The following is a 27458-nucleotide window of genomic DNA, read 5'->3' on the forward strand; positions in this document are numbered from 1 at the left end:
GGAATTATTTTTCTCCTTCACTTGTTTATTCGTTGTGAAAGAACACTTAGTTCTCATTTTGGAGAGGTAAAATATTGTCTAATTTCTTAATAGAACTGGTGGAAAATGGAAGTAGTGTGCAGATTGGAAGTGGTACCCAGTGTCTCAAATAATTGGCAGTCTGCATATTGCTTTTAATTAAAAAATTACATAGCTAGCTGAAAGTAAATTTCTTGACACAGCTAAAACTCAGCATAAAATAAATCAAACTTTAATATTAAAGCAGGGAGATGTAGGAGGATGAAAATGAATCTCTTGCTAACATCTCTGTGGGTATTACCTTGAAATGAGCTCTGTTAGGAAACTCCTGTATAAGGGCTTGAGCATCCCAAATAGAACATTTGAAGAGCAACATTGGAATATTTGAAAAGCAAGGCTCGTAAGTTTTGTAGGCTTCTCCTGTTACGGCAATTCCTGTTATGGCTTCTCCTGTATTGGTAACTAAATATTCCTTCTGATTAAAAATCTCACAATGGGATAAATAAAACATGAAATCTTCTATCTTTTTCTTACTATCCTCATGCTTAAATGATATGTTACGAACAAAATTCCTAATTTTCTTTCCAGTAATCTCATTTTTTATTGTTGTATTTATACTAAACCCAGACTTGTTCTTTATTTATACAGAAAATTTTACCATTGCAAAGAATATGAACCTTCTAATAGCTGTATTTTATATTAATTCTTTCCAAAACATGCATGTTTCATTTTGATCAGCATTTCTTCCATTGCTTGCTTGCATCGTCTATTCCCTGAAATTAAGAAGATAATCCCAAGTTTCTTCTGCATAATAGGATAGTTGGAGGACTTTCAGTTCTAAATATCCTGAATTTCTGTAAATTTTTTTTTTATACTAAGAACATGTTATCTGAATTTTCTATGTTTAATGTGCACTGCATTAAACTACTTGTTTTTTCCTTGCCTGCTCTTTCAAGATGCCAATTAGGAATAATGGGAAGCAAGGGGTAGGCGAAGCATTGCAGTGCATTGTTGTTTCCATCTGTGTGTGATTATACCAGCCAACAGTTTGAAGCACTTGATGCCTGATCATGTTCCCATTGATGTTAATTGGGTTTTTGCCATTAGATTTGATGGGAGTAAGATTGGGCTCGGCACTGTTGTTGTGTTCATTGCGTTTGTTCTTGTCTGTGAAAGTGCCACCCATCCATGCATGTGTTTGCCAGGTTTGTGCCATTGTCACTAATGAGCTTGTTTTCTGACGTTTCAGGCTAAGTATTCATGAGAATGGAATAAATAAATAAATAAAATTAAAAAAGATAAAAATAAAAAGGATTATTTGGTAAAATGTCTGCTGAAAGAAACTTTTTAGTTCATTGGTTTTTCTTTTGAAAACAGCAGTGCATATAAACAATTTCTTACTTTCATATTCTTAGTATCAAGCTGTATTTGAAACATCTGGTGATACAGATTACAATATATATATCTGTGTCTATATGTGTATGCTCATGAAAAAAGCATACGTGTATGGAGAGAGTGTGTCTATACATTTGAAAGACTTAAGAAGCATGAAGTGAATTAAATGAGTTACAAGGTGATTTTTTTAAAATTAAAACAACAAAACAACAGCCTTAAACCGTGGTCATGTTAATAAGAAACAAAACAAAACAAAAAAAAACAACCAACCAAACACCACTCTTTTTGTTTAATAAATGCCCTCCCACTTCAGGATGAAGCTTTGGTAAAATAGCATTTGAAAGTAATTTTAGACTGTGAGGGTACTTGAATTCCTTTTATAAAACTTCTGTAGAAAAATATTATCTGACAGAAATACCTATAATCCTTTTTAATGAAAATTTTAACTCCAAGATTGAAGAAGCGAAGCTCTTAAAGCTATATAAATTACTGTCATTATTATTATTATTATTATTATTATTATTATTATTATTGATTCTTAAGGCTCATGAGGCTGAAGAGGAAGCACGGATGAACCCGGAATTTGCAGACAGAATGAAACAGCTTGACAAAGAGGCATCATACTATAGAGAAGAATGTGGCAAAGCGCAGGCCGAGGTTGACAGACTTCTAGAAATACTCAAGGAAGTAGAGAATGAGAAGAATGACAAAGATAAGAAAATTGCTGAGTTAGAAAGGTAATTTTTGTATTATTTGTTTTCTATTAAGTGGCATTTTTATTTACTTGATCTTCACTAAAGAGAAGAGAAGTTAAGGGTAGAATACATGTATATGTTTTTAACAGGACATTTGTGATGTTTTGCAAAATTGTATCAGAAGTGAAAAAGATTGATACTTAAGAATCACATCTCCTGTCTCCATAAAAAGAACATACATAGGAAAAGCCATATACAATTTACAGTGACAGCCCTCCTGTTAAGGCAACAGCCTTGTCTTTCTAGTAACAGGTAAATCAAAACTGTCCCCATATATGTTTCTTCAATGCAAACAGGATCACTAGTTCTAAGAGGTCCTGAAAAGCATTGGTAAGTATTTCTGGTCTTGTGCTGTCAGTATTTCTTAGTGGTTTTCTGAGAAATGGTTGCCTTCTTCAGATGAGTGTTTTCTGATGTTGACCTTTTTTTTTTTTTTTTTTTTTTCTTAATTGTGGGAAGGTTGTATGGGTTGTATGGTCTTTCCTTAATGGAGATAGAATGGTTTGGGGGTCAATTTGTCTCATGTCCTTTTTTGTAATTAAATAATCTGAGATAAAGTTGCCATTTGTTTGATGAGAAATTTCTGTGTTTCTGAATTTTGTTCTCTTTCTGTACTCCTAAGCACTCTTATGTAAATGAATTTTACTTTTTCAAATGTTTTACATACTGTTTTCTAGTGATCAAGTTGGAAGAAAAGATGTTTCATTGTGCCAAAATTGAGATTTAAGAGATCTGTTTATTGTTATAGTTCCCATCAAGACATAGCACTGCTATGTCCTGTTAGGGAGAATTACCATGAAACAGGAAGATCTGTCAGAAATATTGGTTACCTTAGGGGGAGCAAAACAATCACCTTGGAAAGGAAGCTTTGTAGAATGTCTCCTATTGATGATGACTTATCAACCTCCACAGTTCTGTTGCCAAAACCTACCTTTTTCTGAAGACATTTGGCACAGGTTTGATTTAATAATAATAAGGAATGGTATGTAGTTATCAATCAATGTGCCATGAGAATAGAGACCTCAAATTTAAAGTGATAAATAAAGATTTGTACTTGACATGTAATCTGTTTACATGAGGACAAACTTAGTGATTACTTTTCTCATCACATCACAGAATCACAGAATCATCTAGGTTGGAAGAGACCTCCAAGATGTCCAAGAGACAGACACAAAGTGGTTGTTTGGTACAGCAAGCCTAGCAAACTGTCAGCAACATAATATTGTAATAGGGAAATATTTTTAGACAGTGAGTATCTAACTCTTCCTATTAATCAGGCTCACCTTGGGTTTCTCTAAAATTTGTTTTCCCTCCCTCTTCCTCATTTTCGAAAAATATTGGCCAAAAATCTAAATCTTTATATAACTGTGCCACCTGTTGGTGTCCCTAGGCAGGGAACTTTGATGTTGAAATTCCCCTTTCTAGGGGGTTAGGTGGAGTGTAAATTACTGTAACATTTTATGATGTGCTACTGCTTTTTCTGATTTTAATGACTACTTGATTGGCTCATTATTGAAGGGAAGAGGTGGAGTCAAAGCTCAGTTTATCCACTTTATGGGGTTAAGGCATTGTGAAAATGACTGCAACTTTAACAGAAGCAAATTTGAAAATGTTCTTTCCTTCTTGTCCTGCTCTTTTTAAATTCATATAATGTGCTTTGTATTGCTATTTTCTCTCCTTTCTTTCTCCCATTCTATTTTTTTTTCTGCTCAGAAACAGCATATCTTCAACATATCTTGTAACAGATGCAAGGCTTGTCTGGTGTTTTGTAGGAAAATGAATGTTCTTTTGTAACATATTTGTTGGTTAATAGCTTGATGGGATCTATGTTCACTGCTCTGCCATCATTTTTACATTTCAAGATAATTGCAACAACATAAATTCTCAACATTTATAAACAAATTCCTAAAAGAGCTATATTTAAGAGTACTGCAAACTATGATATCTTCATGATATTTCATATATTCATGTATAAATTGATCAGCATCATGTGGTGACCTTGTATAAAATCAGTTAATCTGAAAAGAAAATACATATTTGCAATAATGTTATCATCTTCAAAATCAATTAAAAATGAAAACAAGATCATGAATTACTTTTACACAGAAAAGCTGAATATATAATTGAGTTTGAAATACTCAAAGGCAGAAATATCTGTTTCTAGATATGAGGAATTAAATTTAGAGTTGCATACTATTTGGCAGATGAACATTAATAACACCGAAGAAGATTTTATCTGAATGATCATTCTTTTTGATTTTAATATGATTTTCTTGCCTCAGAAACGATCACACTACTGAGTTTCATCACTTAAGATTCATGATTCATATTGTTCCTCATATATGCAAACATGTAGGTCTGTTTCTTGTTATTACATATGTACAAAAGTATTTTTTATTTTATAACTCCTTGTTACTACTACATAGGAGAACCACTTTGTCCTTTTCTACTAATGCTGTTTGATAATTTCTATTATATCTTTCATGATTTATCTGTTTATAATGAGACCAAGTTAAAATAAAATGCAATATATCATGGCATGCTGCACTTCTGGTAAACTTTCTTTGGTTTTACTGGTTAAGAAATGTGGTATCTCCTCTTTTTTTTTTTTTTTTTTTTTTTTTTTTTTTTTTTTTTGATAATGTAAATACAACTGGGCAAGATAGCAATCAACTTAAATTTTAACGTGAAGGGCCTAGCCAAATGGAGATATTGCAGCTGAGAAAACTGTCAGGATGGATTGAGTATGTTGTTTAATGCTTTTATTAGCAGTATTAGAATGAAAAGTATTGTTATTTGTGAAGTATGCTGGGGATTTTAAATAATTAATGTAAATGATATATAATAGTTTAAAATGCATGACTATGAAGTTAGGACCAGTAAAATTGCCAGCTGTACACTAAGGATAATCCTTGTTACAATTGAGGAAAAGAGAGAGTAGATAGATTTGCTTATGGCAGTGTTGTTATGGGCCATCTAAATAACAAGGAGTGAATCCTGATATGTCAGAATAAATGTTACTGTAATGATAGGAAAGTAGTAATGTCATCAAGCAGTTGCAAGACCCCACATGGAACACTGCTGTATACTTCTCAACAGTCATATTCAAGGAAGTTGAGTAGAAACCAGAAACAGGTGCAGAGAGGGCTGGTATGATAATTAGGCAAATGGAGTACTGGTGTCAGAGGAGTCTAAACTTAAGTACTGGTTAATTTCCCTAGCAAAACAGGCTCAGCAGAGATGTGTGTTCCCTGTGAATATGAGAATGAGTAAGCCCTGCAGTGGAAGAAGGGTGATTTAAGTAAAAGAAGAGTGTTAGCACCTAATTCAATGGATATGAGCCATCCGTTAATAAATTTAGTCTGAAAAGGGAAAGAAAAGATAGAAAGCTTTCTAATTTTCAGAGGAAGGAAGGCTCTGAAACAGCTTGCTAAATGAAAAAAAAGGGAATGAGAAACCTAACTACTTCTAAGGTGTGGCTTGACAGATTCATGAATCTAATTATGACATGGCTGACTGCACCTGCATGGACAAGTTCAGGCCTCAGAACCAGGTTATTTCTCATAGTCTTTTGCTCTTACAAGTACAGTACGCTGTTAGCAACCCAAGTGCATGGTATTTGTGTTAACTTTACCTTACTTAGCATTGTAGAGATATCTATGCAAACACATTCCTTATATTAAAAGTGATTTCCTAGGGGTTGAGGACAATAACGAAGTGCTCTCAGAATGCAAGAAATGCAGATACCCCATTGCCTTCATTGTGCCTTTGGATTAAATCTGAAGGACTGGGAGAAAACAGGACATTTTATGTGGAAAAAGACTGGAGAGGCTGCCTTTGCTCTTGGATTCTGATGCTGTTAAACAACATTCTAGGCTGTTCTCTGGACTCTGTTTTAAAGAGCATTACGTGGAACGATAAGTTCCATGCAGGAAAGTAGTCTCTTTAGAGGAAAAGAACTAGATTAGTAATTACTTTCTCATGCAGAGTCATATTTAAGTATCCCTTGTTGTCAATTGCTTTGAGCACCCTTGATAGACAGGCCAGACTGCCTATCTAACTGCAAGACTCAGCTCAGGATGCAGTGGCCTTTTAATTTTAGTTACCCTCAGGGATGGAGAAAGAGCTTGGGCAAAGGCTGAAAGTAAGAGTTAGGGAAGGACTAACATGTTACCTGCTTCCTCAGAGAGAATTGGCTCTGAATGAACCTGTCTGGTAACAGATAATCAGACTATTGCTGGTTTAAGAGTGAAATGCTGGAGCTTGATGATGGAGGATGAGAAAATATATAGAGTAGAATGCAAAAGCTTGATGTGTTTTTCTCCAGCATCGCATTAGCTGGTCAGTCATTTGCTTGATTGAGTGTAGCTTCTTAGCAAAGCCTATGCTAATGTGTATATTAATTTAAGTAAGTTAATTTAGAAATACGGTTTTATCTATGAGACAAAGCAGTTTGGTTTTAAAATGCAGTGTAATTTTGTAGACAGTGTCAGGGATGCGTCATCTAGCACAGACTAGATGGCTGAATAGTAAGCAGAGAGAGAGGCGAGAAAAAATGACCCCATTAGTACATGGCCTGAATTACGTTTTTTGCAGTAGTTCTCTTTCAAACAGGTGATGAAAAAGCCCTTGGTCTAGTTCTTGCTCGTAGGCATTGCCATAGATTGTGCATTTTGCACTGTAAATGGGAACATCCTGATTCTTTGAAGCAGAACATCTTTGTTTAGAGCCTTTCAGGTTTTTATTGAATAGATTCCATGGTCAAGATCACATTTTTCAGTATGTCTGTATAGTTATTTAGCATGTGTGTTCATAAGTTTTGGGTAATAGCACTGTAGATGTGCATTTAAGGCTTTGGGATATTCACACTACAATTAATTTATTCTGAATTCCTTTGCGTTTGAATTCTGATGAAAATAGTAAGTTCACTCGGCACTGAAAATTCATAGCAGAAACTTGAAAACATCAGCATGTAAAAAAAGGGTTCAAAGAAAGTATTTTCATGCTTAAAGAAAAAAGTACTTTTCATGTATGAGTGAAAAATTGTGCACCAGTGACATCTCCAAGGGTTAGTCTAGCTTGGTATAAGGCAAGGTTTTTTTTTTTTTTTCATACTTAATTGAAATAATGGTGAATATTTTTGAAAAATACGTAATCAAGCACCAGGATATTTGCAGTAATGTAGAATATGAAGAATTAGTCTTATTCTTCAGACCAGAAAAAAAAAAAAAAAAAACCTGTCAGCTTTAAAAGACTCTTTCCTGGGGATGGTGGAGAGGGGTGAACTTCTAAATAACGTCTTTAACAAGCTGCCAAATTGTTTCACTGTTTTGTCTTTCAAGAGAAACTTGGTGAATGTAAGTGTTCAAACCCCTGGTGGCCTCAAAAAGACTTCATGGTATGGAGTTTGATATGACATGGTTTATGTGGCAGCAAACACTACCAGTAAACAGCTAATCTGTTTGTTCCATGTGTATAATGTATGTGTATACATTGAAATGGCTATAAATACGAATGGCGTTAAACAGTCCATAATGACAAGGTGCCGTTGATTTTAAAATATCCATTGTGTTCAGTGTACAGCAAGGATATGCTTGGTGCAGAAATTTTATTTTTCTTTTTGCAGTCCTTTTCCTTTTCTCTCTCTCTCTCTTTTTTTTTTTTTTTGTTCTGTTTTCTGTTTTTAGTTTCTGAATAAAATTTACTGATAACATCTACTTGTTATATTGTTAAAGAACTAATGTGTTCCTCCCTTAATTCTCTTTTGCTGTCTCTCTCCCTGTCTGTTTTTCTCCAAACTGCTGCTTTCATCCCTACTCCAACCAGCTTGACTTCCAGGTCAGTATTTTCCTATTTAATTGGTCCTCCCATGACCAAGGTTTTCATTGATGCTTAATTTATTTGGTCATTTTAATTCCATATCAGTAACTTCTGTTTGACGTTCCCCCCCCCCCCTTTTTTCCCTTCATGCTTGATTCTGTTGTGAAGCTTTTGGTCATACCATTTCTAGATCAGAAACTTCATGGTGAATGAATGCTTTTGTCAAAAGTTTGTAAGAAAAAAATACTTGTTAGCAACATATTAAACTTACATGTTGTTTTTGTCACTAGTTTTTCCTTTCTTTCCTTTCTTTCCTTTCTTTCCTTCTTTTGTTTCTTTCCTTCTTTCGTTTCTTTTGTTTCTTTCTTTCTGTTTTAGGAGTTCAACACCCGGGAATAAATTTTTGGTAGACAGCCCAACTCAGGGAATAATGAAGTGAGCAATAACAAGAATATACAGAGAGATATATGCTTACAATTAGAGACTTATACTTTACTGTTACCAGTTTTACTATTATTGCAAACATAATAGGACAGGTTGGAGTGCTTCAGCTACTAGTTCAGAATCTTTTAGCAATTTGTGTTGGCCAGATTATGAACCAGATTAAACTTGAAGGGAGGTGTATGTGAGTATATACTTTGTATGCTGGATTTGTATGTAGCATAATCTAATCAGATACACATTTTTGTTTCTCTGAGGTTTTAGATTAATTTTGCAAGTGTGCTTCTGCACTGTTTTTGAGTAATGTTTAAATTATTTGGTTCTCATAGCCCAAACAGGTCCTCTGCTCCTGGGGAGTCTTTCTGTTGGCTTCAATCTTGTGAATGAAATCTTCAGCTTTACTTTTTTTGCTGTTGTTGTTGTTGTTCATTTGTCTGTTTGTTTTGTTTTGTTTTTCCCCAAGTTATACAGAGTTTTGCTGCGGTATAGTGAACCCCTAAAATGTTGCTTACTAAATTGAACAGTGTTGCAAGAGCTATCAGGAGACCTGAGATCTAGTCTATTAGAACCGACCTTTCTCTCTCTCTCACTATTAAAATGCAGGTGTATTTGGTTTTCAAATAGAGAGATGAGAAATGTTTCAGGGACCTTTGTGGCATGTGCTTCGTTTCTACCAAGCACAGTTGCTTGTTCTGTCAAGGCAACCATACACTCTTGTGGTGCTTTTGGAAGCAAAATAGTTGTCACACTGAAGCACTGTAATAATAATCTGAGTATTAAGAAATATTAAACCAGGCCTCAAACATTTGAGATAATGAGATTTCATCAAACAGTAAATCGGAGAGGCTGAAGTTATTTTTTTTATTCTCTTAGCTGAGATCTAAAGAGTGAAAAGAAAATTTATGTTTTCTTTCTTGTTTTACTTAGTATAAATTGAGAAATTATTTACCACAATACATGTTAATGGTCTAAGATTTTATTAATATCAAAATGTGACATGGCTAAGGTGCAACTAAATTTCATTTCCTGTGCTGAAGTTGCTTTGCTTTAGGCAGAAACAGGCCTGGTTTTCAATCATTATCAAGGTAGAATTTGTTTACTTTTTCACAGACCAGTTGGATTAGAATGTAAAGGAGGGTGTATGCTGCAACGGCTGTCTAGGCAGATTTCAGGTATCCAAGGTTTTGCATCTGCAGAAATGATTCCATGTATCATGTTGCCATGCAGCGCATATGGCTGGAATCATGGCAAATCTCCAATATACCTTTATAATGTGCTCAGCCCTGAAGTTTTCAGACTTTTTATTGGAATGCCTACTTTTTGAGTGGCATTATTCTCAGTTCATGTAAAACTGAGAATAGCAGTGAGCAGAGTTCACTGGTTTGGGAGAGATTTCGTATCTTGATCTCAAAACCAAGTACAGTTCATGTTTTACAATTCAAGCATGTCAGAGGAGTTTCTGATGTGAATGCCTTCAGACCATACGGCAAAAAATGTCTCACTACTAAAACATTGATGAGACAAGGCTTTTTTTTCCTGATGTGCTTTAATATACAATGCAATCAAAACTTAATTTCCAGCAACAGAAATTTTTGTTTCTGAAATTTGAGTCTTATCAATTGCAATAATGAATCACATGAACACTTTCTTTTTATTGTTTGTCTACTACAAGCATGTTTTAATGTGCTTGAATACAATGTTATTACACCTGAATTATAAAAAATATTGAAACCATTTATTTCAAGCATCTTTATTTCTGCCGGAAAGTAATTAAATGCATTTACTCTGGATCTAGCTATGGTGGAGTTACTGTCTGAATGTGATTGCTCTGACATTTCTATCAGAGTTTCATATCTACAATTTCTATCATATTCAACGTTTATTGAAAATCTCCCTAGCCAGAGAGAGCTTAAAGAAAGATATGGTCTGAACTTTTGGGTAGACCTGTGCGGTGTCAAGAGTTGGACTTGATGATCCTTAAGGGTCCCTTCCAACTCAGGATATTCTATGATTCTCTGATTCTTTATTATCCTATGCAGTTGTCATTATGGTTGATTTCACTGGAATTCAATGATTGGTATGCAGAAACATTTGTTCAGCAGTTGGAGGTGCAATTTCTGTTATGTTTTATTGACCTAAAACACCAGCTGAAGCAAACTGTCCTCATAACCCTGCCAACTTTCATCCCTGGAGTCCTAGATAACTTGTAGTGTATGATTAGAGTTTATTGTAGTATTTCAGTGAAGTGTTAAGTTTTTGCAGCTTGAAACATCATTAAGATCAAAACTTAATTTAAGAAACAGAACTGTTTCTTTAATTTCTTTAATTTCTTCTAATCAATATGTTCTTAGCTGTCATTTTATTCATGATTAGAATGATTAGAAAAATGCTATAGTGCTTTTATAACACAATGAGCTATTGATACCATTGGCAAACAAGAAAAATACATTGACATAAAAATAATATATATATATGATTTATATCAATCTACTTATATAATAAGAAGAGCACACTAGTCAGTAACATTTTTTTTGGTTTAGTTTATGATAGATTATATGCTTCCCAAACTTTTCTACCTGTAGATAAACAGGAGATGGTGTAGTTCTGGAAATTTTCCCACCAGCTTCTGTTGTTGGCCTTCCTAACTGTTTCTGTGGAAGGCTAAAGCTCCATGTAATGTGCAAAGCAAGGTTTAACAGAGTTTTAAATTTAACTTACAAGCCTTCCACAGTTTTGTCAAATGTCATTTTGATGGTTCCAAGGGCAGAGTGATATGTTGTTCAAAGATAATTTCCCTGGAGAAATTGAGATAGTGTACTAATGAAAACTGAGAGAATCTGGAATATACATTACTCTTCTGAGAGATTGGTTGTTCTTAGTGAGAAACGTTTGCTGTGTATATAGAACCAACATTTTAACATTGTGGGCATTTTAACATTTAAACCTTTTGAAAGACATGAAGATGTGATAAGAGATGTTTATCTGATTACATGTTCTTTTGAATTTGTATGTATTTGCATTTAATTTTATTTAAGACATAAACTAGAAAGTTTATTTATTTGGACCTCTTCCCTTTAAAAGAACAATATAAAATAACCATATAATATGAAATAAGAGGAATTACTAGAGAAAAAGAATAAAAAGATACATTGGCCTGGTGACAGGATAATGCAGTGTTCATTTTTATCCCTCTCCCTTCTTAATTTGCTTGATTCTTTACTAATGCCATCCCAGTATCCTTAAAGGACTGCAGAGGTTAACATCATTTCTGAGATAAATTATAATGAATTATGTAAACAAGGAAGGATATTTTGTAATTTTTTTTCAGTAATGTGCTTTTTTCAGTTCAATTTGGTGTAAATACTCTTTGGAAATATGTAGATATGCAGCATAAGGAGGAATTTACATCTCTGAAGGAAAAATAGCCACTTTGGATTGGGTTGGACCTGACAAAAAAATTCTGTGTTGGGGAATAAAGAACATAAGGAACTGTTACTCTTTCTGTTTTGTGATTATGGATTTCAAGACAGAGCAGTCTTTCTTATGATTCTCTAGACCTTCTGCTTACACTAAGTTTTTTTTTTTGCCAGGGTGAAGATCCACAGAACATATTTCTTTAACTTTTGAATAAAGCAGCCATAGACCACTTTCTTGGGGAGCTCAGAGACTGCCTGGGTACAATGCTGTCAGGATTCCCTGTGTGTTGTGGAGAGATGTGATGTATGTGAAGAATCATTGTGAGATAGTAGAGCTTACACTTGAAAAGCTGTGATTGAAAAGAGACAGGGGAGCTAAATTTAGTAATTGGGCTGCTGATGGAGCTTCCTTTTCTACTCACATTGTTTACTTACATAATGCAGAAGCAATGTGAATAGACAACGTGGTTGTGACTAGATTGAAATGCTCTGATCTGAATTACAATGTGGGAAAGCTAGTATGTCAAAACAAGAAATTGTACAGTGTATGCCTGACTTATTTAGACTTCTGAAGAGGTTACTGCAAAAGTACAGAAAGTTTGAATGATATAGTTTGGATTGATCCTGAGACCTGACAGGTTAAGCCAGGAGTTTCAGTAGAAAGATTTGATTCAGAAGGAAATTGCAGTAAGATGTGGAGTGCAGCAGAGGAGGCTCAATCCTGATTGCTTTCATGCTGGACATGTTGTGGACTTTATTTACTTATTTAATAAAAAAAAAAAGCTTCCCTGTTGAACAGCAGGAAAGAACCTGATGAAACAGTAGGAGCACTACAACTCCTTGGTCAAATATCAGGCAGCAACTATATTTGGTTACAGGTTACAGTTATCACTTATTAGTAAAATAGCTGAGCAAGCAATTGCCATTTAAATCAGATCAACTATCCTTATTAGTGTCTTGTCATCAGTATTATTTTATTTTATTTTATTTTATTTTATTTTATTTTATTTTATTTTATTTTATTTATTTTATTTTATTTTATTTTATTTTATTTTAAAATAACATAAGCAACTGCAGAACAATCCTTGTTTTCACAAGAGATGTGTGACAAATGAGTCTTCCGGTATGGATTTCACATGTGTTCATATAAAGTGTCATCCAATAAGAATGTGCTGAGACAGTAGTACAATACACTGTATTGAAGTTTCAGTGGTTCCAGTGCATATATGTGTTGAAACAAAGTGATATGAACCATAGTTTGGAAACAGGATTTTAGTAGGTCTTTTTCATTCATGCATTATCCTCATGTGAGTATTTCTAGCATCTGTCCAGGGCTTTGGAGGGAACTGTGTCAGACTAAACACTTCTTAAACAGAGATTTTGGAAAAGTTCCCAGATTGTGTGTTAGGTAAACCCTTCCTCTCACATTTTTGTCTTTGAGGTGACAAATGTTTCAGTGACTTCTGTGGCACTTGCTTTATTTCTAGCAGGCAAAGTTGTTGGTTCTGTCAAGGCAGCCATGTGGTGCTTTTAGAAGCAAAATAGTTGTCATACTGAAGCACTGTCATAATAATCTGAGAATTAGGAAATCTTAAACAAGGCCTCAAACATTTGAAACCATGAGATCTAAAGGAAAGGAAAAGATTATTATTATTATTATTATTATTATTATTATTTATTTATTTATTTATTTATTTTTTTACCTTGATGATATATTCTGGGTGTTGCAGCATTCTTACATTCAGCTGGAGAATTAAGGAATATGGGAATCAAATTATTTGGAGATTTTAAAAGTAGTGTTTTAGATGATTTTTTTTTGTTCAATGCTTGTACCAGTCATTTTGATTCCAGTCCTTTACATGAATGCAGAGAAGACAGGGAGGTTGCTTCTCAGCTCTTGTAGTGCATAGATCAAGTAGGAACTGTGACATGGAGTTTGCCATAGTCTCCATTTTAGGTGAATGATAGAAAGAAGACTAAACATTCTTCTTCAGTAAGAGAAGACAAAATTAACTTGTGATAAAGGTGTACAGAAAAATGGTCTTTGTTACTGGAAAAAAGAAAAAAGTCAGTTTGGCCAAAATTAACCAGAGAGTATCCTCTTTCTCCAGATTTTGTTTTTTTCTCCAGCCACCAAAATTTTACTGTCATAAGCTTACCATGTAAGGGAAGGTCTCAAGGTCTTCTGTCATCCTTCTTGGCAGTAGGCAGTCCAGCACTGGTGTGCTGTTATACTAGCTTTGATATAGAAAATGGAGCTGATTTACACTAATGTTATACTGTAGTTACAGATGAATCAGTATGAGCCATGTACTCCCTGAGGCAGGCAATTGTGTGCCTACTTACATTCTCAGAACTCAGGTGCATTGCACAGTGTTATGGAATGAAGATGCTGAAAGTATTACAAATTCTGGCACCATTTTAAACAAAATAATAGATTTTTGTAGCAGTTTTGTCATCATACTGTTGGAATAACCAAAGACACAAACCCCAAATGAAATAATTACTCTGGAGGGGGTAATGTATTAGAAGTGGTAAATTGATTGCTTATAGTTTTGTGGCTTTCTTAGGCTCCATTCTACATATGTTGCTTGTTTTGTGGGTGGAGTGTAATCATTGTGTAAATCGTGAGCTGGCTTTGCAGTTTTGCAGTCAGAGTAGGTTCCTCTACACAAAGAAAAAGGCAAAAATTATTATGAAATTTCATTATTTTATATGTTAATAAATTTTACCATATATTCTGCCTTTGGCTATGATCATCACTGTCTGCCATTTTATATCAGGGCATAAAAGTAGATGAATGATTTGGCCTGGAATGTATAAGCAATCTAGCTTCTGAGCATCATCTACATCATAAGAAAAGAATGTCGGGCCCAGTACCATTTTTTTTAAAACCATCAAAGGAGAAAGAATAAAAGTTATTTTGAAGCTCAGTTCTCTTGGATGTTTTGGTTGAGTTAAAATAATTAACTTCTGCATGGCTGGAATGATTGCTTTTGGTTTTGCCTTCAAAGTATTCTTTAATTTTTGATTGTCGTGACAATTTTTAACAAAAAAATAGAAAAGGAAGGTTAAGCCTAAGGGAAAAAAAAAAAAAAAAATGATGTTTTGGATACTAATAATCCTTTAGCTTGTTGAATCTGGATTTAAAAGAACAACCTGAAACTTTTTATAAATGTAAATGTCAGCGCAGGAAAGTATTATTATTTTTTATTAGCAGTTATCTAATATGATCTTAAGTCATCTGATCTTAAGATGACTAGATTCTAACTTAATAAATTTACCAATCAAGTTTTTCTTTAAGAAAAATGCTGGTTATTTGAGGCATGTTTTGTTTTCTTTGTCATATCAAAACTTAAGCCTGTCATGCATATAGGTTTTCTAATTATGGTGGAACCTATTTTCCCCAGAGAAATCTATCTGTGGGGTGTAAGTGAATAAGCAGTGTCCTTGCACATTTGTGCCAGGAATGTGTCTGTCAGTACCTCCCTTGATGTCTCTTGTTATCTTTATGGTTTGCTAGAGTCTAACCCAGCCTTGTTTTTTCAGGCTTATAGATTGGTAGTAGCAAATGCGTTTGCATTCTATGAGAATATCAGAAACAATACTTAACACTGCTCATATCTTAGTGGAAGTTCTGTCTGATGTATTTCAGTTGAGCTGGATCTGAATTGTAAAGAAGTCTTAAAACAAACTCCCATGCTGCCGTTTTGGTCTTTACTCAATAAATCAAATGGGAATCTGTATGTACTCTCAATTTTTAAGGCAGTGAGAACAAAACTGTTGGAAATATTTGTTGAGCCTTACTGAAGTAACGTAGTTCAGAACAGACATTCAAATGGATAGGATTTACAGTATCAGGTCTTCTGCATGATTAGCTGCTGAGATCCAGACTGCCTAAAGTGTTAAGATGCAATTTATAGTTAACATACATGAATCCTATGTGAAGGTGCAGAATATTTATAAAGGAGAAATATGATCTTTTAAAAATAAAAATGTTTTCAAGCATTGGCTGTAAGATTCTTTCTATGCGTACCTAGAATAACAGTTGAAATATTTGGCTGTAATTTATGTAGCGTCTTAAATTTTAACACAGATTTTTGAGGCTTTCATGTTTTGTGGAAATCGTCTTTTGACTAAATTGCTATATTTAATATTTTTTTTTCCTGAAACTTTTTCGTTATTTCTTTGAGTTTGTTATACTCTGTATTTTTTTTTTCATTTTTATTCCATAAAAATCATAAAGAAGAAAACACTATTTACCTCATTTTCTATGTGTATTATCCCAACAATAGAAGACTGCATACTTTCTTGTAAAATGAATGGTGAAGTGTACAGGTTTCTGGCATACTGGAGAAATTTTTGGTTGTCTTTCAGACAGCTGGTCCCATTGTAATGCTGTTTAATATTATGACAGTTATTACAGAGACATGTTCCTTTAGAAAATGCTATAGGTTTTGCTCTTAGGGGTATTTCACGTGTCTGCAATTTTTGGATGCTTTGGAAAAAAAAATCTTTATGAAATACAGTGAAAGCTACACTAAGCATTTAACACTTGATTTTGGCTGACATTGCATACTTTTTGGCCAAGGTACTCAGGTGGCTAATTTAAAATGGGAATTTAATGAAATAGCATGACTTTCTATAATCATGATGAAAGCGTTGGAGAGTAGACAACAGTTATGCACTACTGTACAATGAAATCTAAAGATACTTGAATACATGTAGAAACTAAATGTCAGTATTTGTTTTTAAAACCTGTACTAAAGTAATTAAGTGCACTGTAGACTGACCTGTGAGATCATTTTGTATCTTATTATACAAGAGACAGAAAAAACTTGTTTAAATGCAGTCATTACAATTAGTTCTTGCTAGTGTGAATATCACTAAGTGCTATGCTGTTTTGATTCTTCAGAACTCTCCTGAAGGAAAAAAAAAAAGGGGGGGGAGGGGGGAACAAAAAAATGTATATATATTCAATGTTAAAAATACTGCAATCTAGTAAACTTAAACTATTTCCTGAAATTTTTTACAATGGCCAGAGATGTATATATTTTAGTTTATTCTAATTAAGGTAGAAGCAGATAGAGTGAAATTGCCCCTTTTCTACTAGATTTTGTTGTCAAGGCTGACAGATATTGTGTATCATGTAGGACCTGGAATCTGAAGGAGTACTTTGATCATTTCTAACATGAAAGAGGCAGTAGCATAACTTCCAGTTCCAGCAAACTAGATTCAGTGGCCATTTATTTGTATGTATTTTTGCTTGCACTGATGCATGTCAATGTAGCTAGATTCTATTAAAAGCCAATAAAAATGTATTTTGATAGAGTTAGAATGGGAAGGTGGTCTTAGTAATTTTATTTATGTTTCTATAATGACTAGTTCCCAAATATTATATTAAAAAAGAAACTGTGTTTAAACTCATGGCTACCCTAAAGTCATTTGTCTATGATCTCATAAAGGAGATCATCTGGGTTGGGATGCCGCATCCCTGGGAAGCATTCAAGGCCAGTCTGGATGGAGCTTTGAGCAACCTGCTCTTGTGGAAGGTGTCCCTGCCCATGGCGGGGGTATTGGAACTAGATGAGCTTTAAGGTTCCTTGTAACTCAGACCATTCTATGATTGTACAACCTGAGTACGTTTTCTTGCCATTGAGTTTAGCTCATTCACCAAGAAGGACCATCCTGGAAATAATTGTTGTGTGACAATGTCCTGGTTTCAGTTAGGACAGAGTTAATTTTCCTCCCAGTAGCTGGTAGGGTGCTATGTTTTGGATTAGGATGAGAAGAGTGCTGATAACATGCTGATGTTTTAATTGTTGCAGAGCAGTGCTTACACCAAACCAAGGACTTTTCAGCTTCTCACTCCATCCTGCCAGTGGGCAGGCTGGGGGTGCAGCAAGAGCTGGGAGGGGACAGACCCAGGACAGCTGACCCAAACTGGCCAAAGGGGTATTCCATACCATCTGACATCATGCTAAACAATATATAGGGGTGGCTAGCTGGGGTGGGGGGGGGCGGACTGCCGGGGTTAGGCTAGGCATCGGTCAGTGGGTGGTGAGCAATTGCATTGTGTGTCACCTGTTTCATACACATTATTATTAGTAGTACTATTATCATCATTATTGTTATATATTTCCTGTCTTAATTAACTGTCTTTATCTCAACTCACAGGCTTCACTTTCCCATCCTCTCCCCCATCCCAGAGAGGGAGGGGGGAGGGTGAGCAAACGGCTGTGTGGTGTTTAGCTGCCGGCCCGGCTAAACCACAGCAGACAACAATGAAGTGCTGTCAAACAACAAAGAAAGCAGGATGTAAGAGTTGAATGAGTACCTACTAAAGCAGTTTCTATGTTTGAGAAAGACCCAAACATGAATTCATATTTAAAAAAAATAAAAATCCTAATTAGGTAAGAAAGATGGAAGGGGAATTTCCTGTGCCCCATGCTCTACACTCCTTGGCCTACCACATCCACAGGCCAATCCCACTGGCCCCTGTGGCATCTAAAGGCAAAGTATACATGTAGTTAAAATCCAGAGGGAATGATTTGTATTTATTCCCTGTGTTGAACTCCTCCTGTACATTTAATGCAGGCCTAAGAGAGAATTGCTCAGCTAGGCTTTTTAACTGTAGCATTTTCTTTAGTTTCCATGGGCATCTAGTCAGTTGTGGAAGAAAGAGATTATGACACAGCTTTCTTTTATTTCCTTCTCCGCAGGATTTTGCATATCACAGGCACCAGATGTTTTTCTTTGCAGCTTTACCATGTTCTGTGTTTTGGTATGGCATTAAACAGATGCCAAAATGGGAAGTTTTGAGAGGGAAGGGTGATGAAAGAAACAGTTAGCATAGGCATAAAATTCAACTTCTTACAGAGATTAAATATAAATTATAATTTATTCAGCATTACTTTTGAAATCAGTCTATATTCTAACAGCATAAAGTCATATTACACAGCAAAAATTTCCACCAAATGCCACATGTATATATAAAGTTCTGAAAAAGACATTTTTTCTTATATTCACTTTATGCAGATTAGGTCTGTTCCTGCAATTATGCTACATGGGCCCATTTTTACTTGGACTTGCACAGTGCATCCAAAATGCTTATTTGAATAGTTACAAAGCAGAAGGGTGTCATGCTAAAATTCTTAAGGAATTGTAGTGAATAACACATAATTTGATATCTAAACCCATTATATTTCTGAAATCATAAAAACAAGTTGCAACTGAACCATGCAATTTCTGGTAGTTTTTTTTTTTTTTTTTTTTTTTTTTTTTTTTTTTTTTTTAATCTGTCAGTGTAACTCAAACAGAAATATCCCTGCTGTTTTTAGCACTGTCATTTTGCTTGCTTGGTTTGCTGTGTTGGGAGTGTTGTGTTTTTCAGGAAATTAACCTTTCTTAAAATGCTGTGAAAATGTACTGGTGATTTATATTATCCTTGTGGGCCTACTGGGATAGGTTTTACTTAAATATCTTCTGACCATCATGTAATATATATTTTGTTCTCAAGTGAACTTGATTTGGGGATTTAAACATGAGGACAGAGGTCTAGAAAGAGACTATTGTAAGCTGTACTGGTGGTCTCTTCTAGCTGAGAAAAGGTATTTTTTCCTTAGGAGTCTTGTCATTTTGCTAAAGATATGTCTAAATGGGAGAGTCTCTTTAATATCTTCATCAATGATCCGGATGAGGGCATTGAGTGCACCCTCAGTAAGTCTGCAGATGACACCAAGTTAGGTGTGTGTGTCAATCTGCTTGAGGGTAAGAAGGCTCTGCAGGAGGATCTGGATAGGCTGGACTGGTGGGCTGAGGTCAACTGTATGAGGTTCAACAAGGCCAAGTGCCGGGTCCTGCACCTGGGATGCAATAACTCCAAGCAGAGCTACAGGCTGGGAGATGAGTGGTTGGAGAGCTGCCAGGCAGAGAAGGACCTGGGAGTGATGGTTGGGGTCCTGCACCTGGGATGCAATAACCCCAAGCAGAGCTACAGGCTGGGAGATGAGTGGTTGGAGAGCTGCCAGGCAGAGAAGGACCTGGGAGTGATGGTTGATAGTTGGCTGAATATGAGCCAGCAGTGTGCTCAGGTGGCCAAGAAGGCCAACAGCATCCTGACTTGTATAAGAAACAGTGTGACCAGCAGGTCTAGGGAGGTGATTGTCCCCCTGTACTTGGCTCTGGTGAGGCCGCACCTCGAGTACTGTGTTCAGTTTTGGGCCCCTCGCTACAAGAAGGACATGGAGGTGCTTGAGCAGGGCCAGCCTTGGAACAGGCTGCCCAGGGAAGTGGTGGAGTCACCATCCCTGGAAGTCTTTAAAAGACGTTTAGATGTAGAGCTTAGGGATATGGTTTAGTGGGGACTGTTAGTGTTAGGTCAGAGGTTGGACTTGATGATCTTGAGGTCTCTTCCAACCTAGAAATTCTGTGATTCTGTGATTCTGTATAGTTTGCAGCATAGAAAAACAATCATGCTAATTTTCTTCTTGTGTCTTAAGAGAATGATGCAAACACTGTAACACAGCTATAGTATAAATCTGTGTTTCAAATAGAGGAATTCATACTTGTCTCTTTTAAAAATGATCTGTAAGCTTGCTGGAGATTCTTTTAATTTAATTTTTTTTCGTTAATCAGTGTTGTCCAGTCTGTGTTGATCTGTTTTCTGTGCATATTTTACATTTTCCAACAGATAAATAGTTACAGGAAGGTGAACTAAATTTGTAGTCCATTTTTGGAGGAATTTAAGATTAAATAAAAATAATTTTGTAGTTTAATATCTGCATCATACTCAAAAAATAACAAAGTGATTTTTTCCCCTTGGTTAGGGCTGAAACTTTCAAAGAAGGAAAGAGTTGGGAAATTGAAGAGTGTATTTATAGCTTTATATTCTGAATGCCTTCTTATATTCTGTTCCTTATTTTGTAATTTTGTTGTCTTTAATGGTGTGTTATTAATTCATGGTCTGTTAAACCATTGCCTTCCATTCTGGAGGTCTCAGTGAAAAGCTACATTTCTATACCACTACATTCTCTATATGAAGTTTTCTGATAGACAATCAAATTTTATATAATGTCTTTAGGCATGTATAAATGTTTCTATGACTTTTGTTACATCGTGTAGTTTAAGATGCCACAAGTAAAAAAGTAATAAAAACTGTAGTTTTGGGGAAACTGTAGTAAACTATAGTATAGTTTACTATAATATATAATAAAATAATATTTATATAATAAATAAACTATAGTGTATTTATAGTAAATGGGGAGAACTGATAGTATTCTGTGCTCCAGTATGTGGCCGTGTTAAGGCCACATTCCAGTTTTTCTGGAATTTTCTTAGGAGAAAAAATTGGACTTTCAGATTCTTTGTTCACATTGCAACCTGTATGGAGTTTACTTAAAGGTTACATAATTTAACAAACACTACATGAAGCTGATTTTGGTCTTTGTATCCCATACTGCATTATGATATGGTTTCCATGTCAGTCTTGATTGAAATCTATTAAACCATTTAAAACAGCAAAAAAATATATATATATTAATTTGAATTACTTGTACCCACTTATTTTCTTAAGCAACTTGAAGTTACTTTTTTTTCTTTTTTTTTTTTTAGTAATAGAAATAAATTGTCTTTTCTGTTACGTGCTTTACCTACAAATTTTTAAATGAAATGTCTTCAAAGAATTGTTATACCCTTGCAATATTTACTAATTAGAGATTGTATTTTTTTTTCAGTATAAATAAGTAATTTAGAAAGAACCAGTGGTAGAAGTCAGTATAAAATTACCTAGTTTCTTTAATATAGTGAAATCATTGAAAGTATTCTATAACTTTGTCTTTCCCTGAAAGCTCTAATGTGAAGGCAACAGAGATGTTTTCCCTTATCCTTCTGGGCATTGAATAATATCCTCTTCATTTGCCAAAATAGGATTAGTGAGTAGATCTCATTAGGAATTTGCACATGACTTTATTTTTATATAGATAAAAGGGAGCAAATTCCTCAAAGTCAAAGAAAGTCAAGAAAATAATATCTAGGAATCCAAGCAGGTAAAAAGCATTACTGCAAGGATTTTTTTTTTTTTTTTTCCAGTTCCTGCCAGGGAAAATTAGCTTTCCTCCTTTCTTAAAAAGATGTTTGCTACATATCAGAAAAGCTTCTATTAACTTAGTAAGTTCCACGGTAAAATATAATTAAATTTTAAATAAATATTATTTACTCAAGGACAGTCTTAGGAACAGAAAATATATAATGGTGGGAAAGATTGTTTCATTTTCGTTAAATTTACTTACAAATTTACTTGTTGATCTTTTGTCACATTATCAAAAGTCACATTATTAAAAAAAAGTTGAAAAGCAAAAAGAAAGAATTGTTGGATAATCTCCTGTTACAGCAGTTTTTCTGCATAGTGATCAGGACATTTATAAGTATTTGTGAGCAGATAATTAAAAACTGAAAAGGAAAAATCTTGTAGGACAGAATAATTGCTTTACCCTTGTGTAATCTGATGGCATAAAAGCTGTTTTATTATGCTAGTTGGAAAAAAGGTAAAGTTTAATTGTTTAAATCTGATACTAGGAATAGTTGTATAAGTTGGTGAATCAATGTCCTATGTCATAGTCATAGGCAGATTTATAGAGAAAAAGATGTCATTGCAGTCATTAATGCTATTGTGTATGTGCATATAATTCTTAGACATATGAAGGACCAAAACAAGAAGGCTGCTAATCTGAAGCACAATCAACAAATGGAGAAAAAAAAGAATGCACAGCTGCTGGAAGAAGTTCGTAGACGAGAGGACAATATGACAGACAACTCTCAACATTTACAGGTGAGTTTTTAGTCTTTTAATAATTACTATTTTTTAATTGTGTTTTAGAATCATCAAAGGAAGCATGCTTCTGTTTCTTCATGGATGTATAACAATTATCTTTCTGCAAAGAGATGGGTTTCTCCTCTACTATCAGACAATGCTCTAATGACTTCAGTTGCACCTATGAAATATTTATTTTTTAGGGTGAGGAAAAAAACAGAAATAGAATTTGAAACCTTCTTTTCATAAGGTCTTTTTTTTTTTTTTTTCCTTAGTTTATAAGCAAGAAAGTAAGTAATTCTAGCTTGTTTTGAGGACAGTCAGAAAATAAAAGGATTCTTTCTGTATTTTGTTTCTGTGCTATTCAATTTTATATCCATACAGCATGATGAGCTTATATAGTGTGGTTATGAGTGTTCAGCTAGTTTCTGTATCAAACACTACACTTTTTTTTTAATGGGTTGAACATTTACATACCCAGGCGATTAGGTCTGTAAAATACAGCTTATTATTTTCAAGAGCATTAAACTGTATAACAGAAATTCTGCCATGTTTTGCAGTGTGGAGTTGGAAGGCAATAATGTTTGAGACACACAAGCTCCTTCCTGTTCTGTGTTTCTAGAGGTAGCTGTTCATGTTAAATTCCAGCGTCTGCATTTCTCTATCAGCAGAGATATCATCATCTAGTTGCATACTCTGATCATTTAACAAGTGTGATTTGCTCTTATTAGCTCTCTATATATGCATATGTAGTTGGGTAAAAGGGTGAGTATAAATCGTCAGACAGGATAATGATGAATTTAGAATCTTCACTAAAGATTAGTTTTATTTTACGTACTTAAATGAATGATAGAATCATAGAGTATCCTGAGTTGGAAGGAACCCATAAGGATCACTGAGTCTGTGTGAAACATAGAGAAGCACTGGAGAGAGCTATCAGTGTCTCATCTGACAGATCTCTTCTCATTACTAGAACAGGAACTTTTTTTCTAAATGTTATATATATAAATAAAAAAGTTTTCCTATATCTCTTCTTTTTCCAAGGTAGACTTTGAACCTTGTTCTAGGAGAATTTCTACAGTAAATTATTAGAATTCAAGTGTTGAGATTTGAACAATAACTAGCTGATCTGGTTAAATGATACGTTGCTTACCAGGGAATTCTAGGGAATTTGTATTAAAGACCACAACACAAGTTTGATGCTTGACTTAAAAACTGTTCTCTGAGAGCTGACCGTGAAAAACTATGAAGAGAAGTACTGAGTTCTGTCAGCAACACTGATGTCTCTGTACCCTGAGTTTATAGGTAAGCCTAATTTACAGTGCAATATGTCATTTTTGGTTTGATCTGGTTAATATAATAGTTTTCTGGAAAATTTCTGATAGATGGAGTTTGACCCTCGCTTGCTTCATACAGTATTGTATTTCTCATGCATTCCTGTATACAAAATGGAGAAATTAACACTATGCCTGTCTTCAGGCTTGTTTTTTGTTGAAGCTGTGTCAGAATCAAGTTCAGCAAATATATGTTATTTATGCATCTGTGTAATGTTTTGTGTAGTTTATAACCTTAGGCTTACATACTGATTGTATAACCGTACATTCTACTGCACATTATAGTAGTAATAACACCTCATGAAGTATTTGGTTTGATAATGTGATATATCAAAAAAAAACAAACAAATTTCAGTGTTGAGCAGCTACTTGTAGTTAATGAGAAACAGTAAAAAGGATATCTTATAGCTTTATTGTTTTTTCATATTTTGGAAATCTGTCAGAGCAGTGTGATCACTAGAGGATAGAAGTCATTCCTAGAGTCTTAGATTAACTGCTAAAGTTGGAACTTTCAAGTCATGTAATGGGAACAGGTCTACCAAATGGAAGCAGCATAGCTGAACAGCCTAAATTTATAAAGAAAAAGCTTGTCTGTCATATAGGTCCTCTGTGCCATTCACTAGCTATAAAGCATTTGCCTACTAAGAACAGTTCATGAAAACCAGTTAACTAATTATTCTCATTTCTCAGTTACTATGCCTTAAAATGTTAATAGTTTCATGTTGTATACTTTAAGAAATTGCTTTCAGTAATGTAAGTATTTATGTGTTGTGGCTCATCCTACACTTGCTAAGCTTCTGAAAAAGTGAAAAGGAGATGATCCCAACTGTTTCTGCCTATTAGTAGGTGCTTTTCATTCCCTTCCCTCCAGTAGCTCTGAGAAGGAACACAGGGAAGTGAGCATTGGTTGTTTGCACTGCTGACATGCTGGAACAGCCAGTCCTGCCTTTCCTGGCATAAGTAAAACTGTTGCTCTCAACTGGTTATTATATTTCCCGTGTCTAAAACATTCCCGTATTTCCTTGGCTTATTACTTCCCCTGCCTTCCTTAATGGTGACCATTGTGTTCGTGGCAGGGGAACATGTTTGTACGTTCTCTGTCACCTTGCTTCTTTAGTGAATTAGGCTGGCTGTCACTGCATGGCTCATGGTGTAGGCAAATTCACCTGAATGAGAATGGCTTGTTTGCCTTTACAAATTAAGCCATAAAATACCTAGAACTGCATTATATATATATATGTATGTATGTATAAGTGTATATATAAATATATATATATATTTATATATATATTATACTTATAACTGCATATATAATATATCTTAAAGTACAAGTTTCTCCTTTTAAAAAATTTGACCAAAAGCACTGGTGGATGCATTTTTGATTTTAATTGGCCTGTATAGCTTGTCATTTCAGGTTGATTTTCATTTGAGGCTTTTATACTTGGTCACAATAAAGCTATTTAGTGCATTTGGCATAAGATAAACATATACTCCTGTAACATTTAGGTGCAAACACCTGGTTGCAGGGCTGGAACACATCTGCTTTCTGCAAGGCTCAGTGTGAAGATTTGTGAGTGTTCTAGGTTAGAAGTTTTTAGGCGTGTGTTCAAAAGGATGCATATGATGCAGTATGTGATAATGCAGTACATGATAGGTAAATGCGTTTTCTTATCAAGGATACAGTACTTTCCTCAGTTGGCAGACTATAAACTGAAATTATTCTACTGATGTGAACATATACAGAATTAAATTCAAGATATAAGAGTTGACTAAATAAATAACTTGACAGAGCAGAATACTTGATCACAATTGATATTAAACTTCAGTTTATAAATAATATGTAGAGTTATTAATTAAAATAAGTTGTAACATGACCTAAGAATTTAAATGAGGCAAGATTTGTGGGGAGACGCATGAAATGAGATTTATACTTCGAAAACCAAACTGGTTTCTAGGAGCACTATCCATCTACTAATCAAAAATAAAATTAATTGGCATTCTAATTAATTGGTATTGGTATTCTAATACTGAATTATTGCTTAGTGAACCCTTAGGTTCTGACCACGTTTCCTCATTACTGCTTCATTAGAAGAAGACAAAAACAAAAACATCTTCTACCAGTTTTTATATGTATAACACACAGTCCTCACGTCTGTAGTGTACTTGTTACATCTGTGAATGATGTATTGAGCTGCTAATGTGTATACTAAAATTCTCTGGCCTGATGGAATGATTGTATTCCCTGCTGGTTAACTGTGATAAGCTCAGCTGAGTGCTGAAGAACAATTAAACTAGACAAATTACATTTACTCAGCCAAGTCTCAATCCCTTTTGCAGAAGCACTGGAAGAGATGTAATAGGAAATCTATGATAATTGTTTGTGTGCCATTCAGGGAGACATTTGGGCCAAACTGAATATTTCAGTTGAAGTGCCATCCATTTTGCACAGCTTACGCAGGGGCTGAAGCTTTACCCATTCAGCTGTCTGCTTGCTTTCTGGTAGGTTTGAGGAAGTTAGGAAGTCTCTTTTGAAGCTTCATTTAGTATATAGTAGTTCTTAAGGCTTGTAGCATCATGCATATTTATAACACTTTACGCTCTGTTTTCAGATAAAAGCTTTTCAAAGCTTGTTCATATCCTAGCATCAACCCTTGTAGGACAAGGTTGTCTCTGATGGCCACATCTCAGAGCACTCCAGATCTTCTGCTGTGACAGAGAGTGTCCTTGCATGTCTGGGGAGGGAAAACACTTTGCTCTCTCTCAGCTATCAGCTATAATTGTGAGTGATGTTTCAGGTGTGGTTTTGAGGGGGTTATTTGGATCACTTGAAAATTGAAAACATCAGGAAGCCAGACTTGAGATTAATTCTTGGAAATGGAGAATAGTTATGAGGTTTTCTGCTTTTTCCTTCCACAAATCAAGGGCAGACCTGTGCATATCTTGCCAGATGTGATGGTCATATATTACGTAAAGCACCACTGCAAGAGAGCTGATTCTTGAACACTTTATCATGAAGCTTTTTGAGAACAGTGTATCTAACATGCCTTAATTTTTTCTTTTTTCTTTTTTTTTTTTTTTGTGAGTCTTAAAATGATTTTTTTTTTTTTAAGAGAAATGCAGAGTTAAGAAACTTAGGGGTAATGTAATAATGCTGTATACAATTCCTTAAACAAATCTCCTCTCAGGACCCTGAAATGTTATAACATGTGAAACATAGTTGCTTCCTGAGATATATTTTCCTGGTTCTTGCACGGAAAAAGTTCATTCCAGTAACATTGTTAAATCTATAGAATTGAGAAGGAAAAAACTTGGATAACATTGATAACTTGAGAACGTTTGGGTTTGATTATGATTTTCAAACTTACTGTAATAGCAAATAAAACAACAAAAACCTCAAGGCAAACTAAATAGATACTTCTGTCTGATTATAATTTTCATAAATTTATTGATTTAATAAGTGAATTGAATG

The 27458-nt window shown here is 34.6% G+C and overlaps 1 protein-coding gene across 7 annotated transcripts in view; it reads left to right on the top strand.

Annotated features, from left to right (window-relative positions):
• ERC2 (ELKS/RAB6-interacting/CAST family member 2) overlaps nucleotides 1-27458 on the top strand; it is a 551904-nt gene that overhangs the window by 238040 nt on the left and 286406 nt on the right. For 3 of the 7 annotated variants that reach the window (XR_004253689.1, XR_004253690.1, XM_032193894.1), the window contains exons 12-15: nucleotides 975-1004; nucleotides 1957-2150; nucleotides 7995-8006; nucleotides 22538-22673. Coding sequence is in view for 1 of the 7 variants with exons in the window: in XM_032193894.1 (XP_032049785.1) it covers nucleotides 975-1004; nucleotides 1957-2150; nucleotides 7995-8006; nucleotides 22538-22673 (372 nt within the window). In the remaining 6 variants the exon portion in view is untranslated. The remainder of the gene's footprint in view (nucleotides 1-974; nucleotides 1005-1956; nucleotides 2151-7994; nucleotides 8007-22537; nucleotides 22674-27458) is intronic. The other 4 variants (XR_004253692.1, XR_004253693.1, XR_004253691.1 and 1 more) reach the window with 3 other exon arrangements.

Source organism: Aythya fuligula, chromosome 10 (assembly GCF_009819795.1).
Source record: "Aythya fuligula isolate bAytFul2 chromosome 10, bAytFul2.pri, whole genome shotgun sequence".
Taxonomy (NCBI): Eukaryota; Metazoa; Chordata; class Aves; order Anseriformes; family Anatidae; genus Aythya; species Aythya fuligula.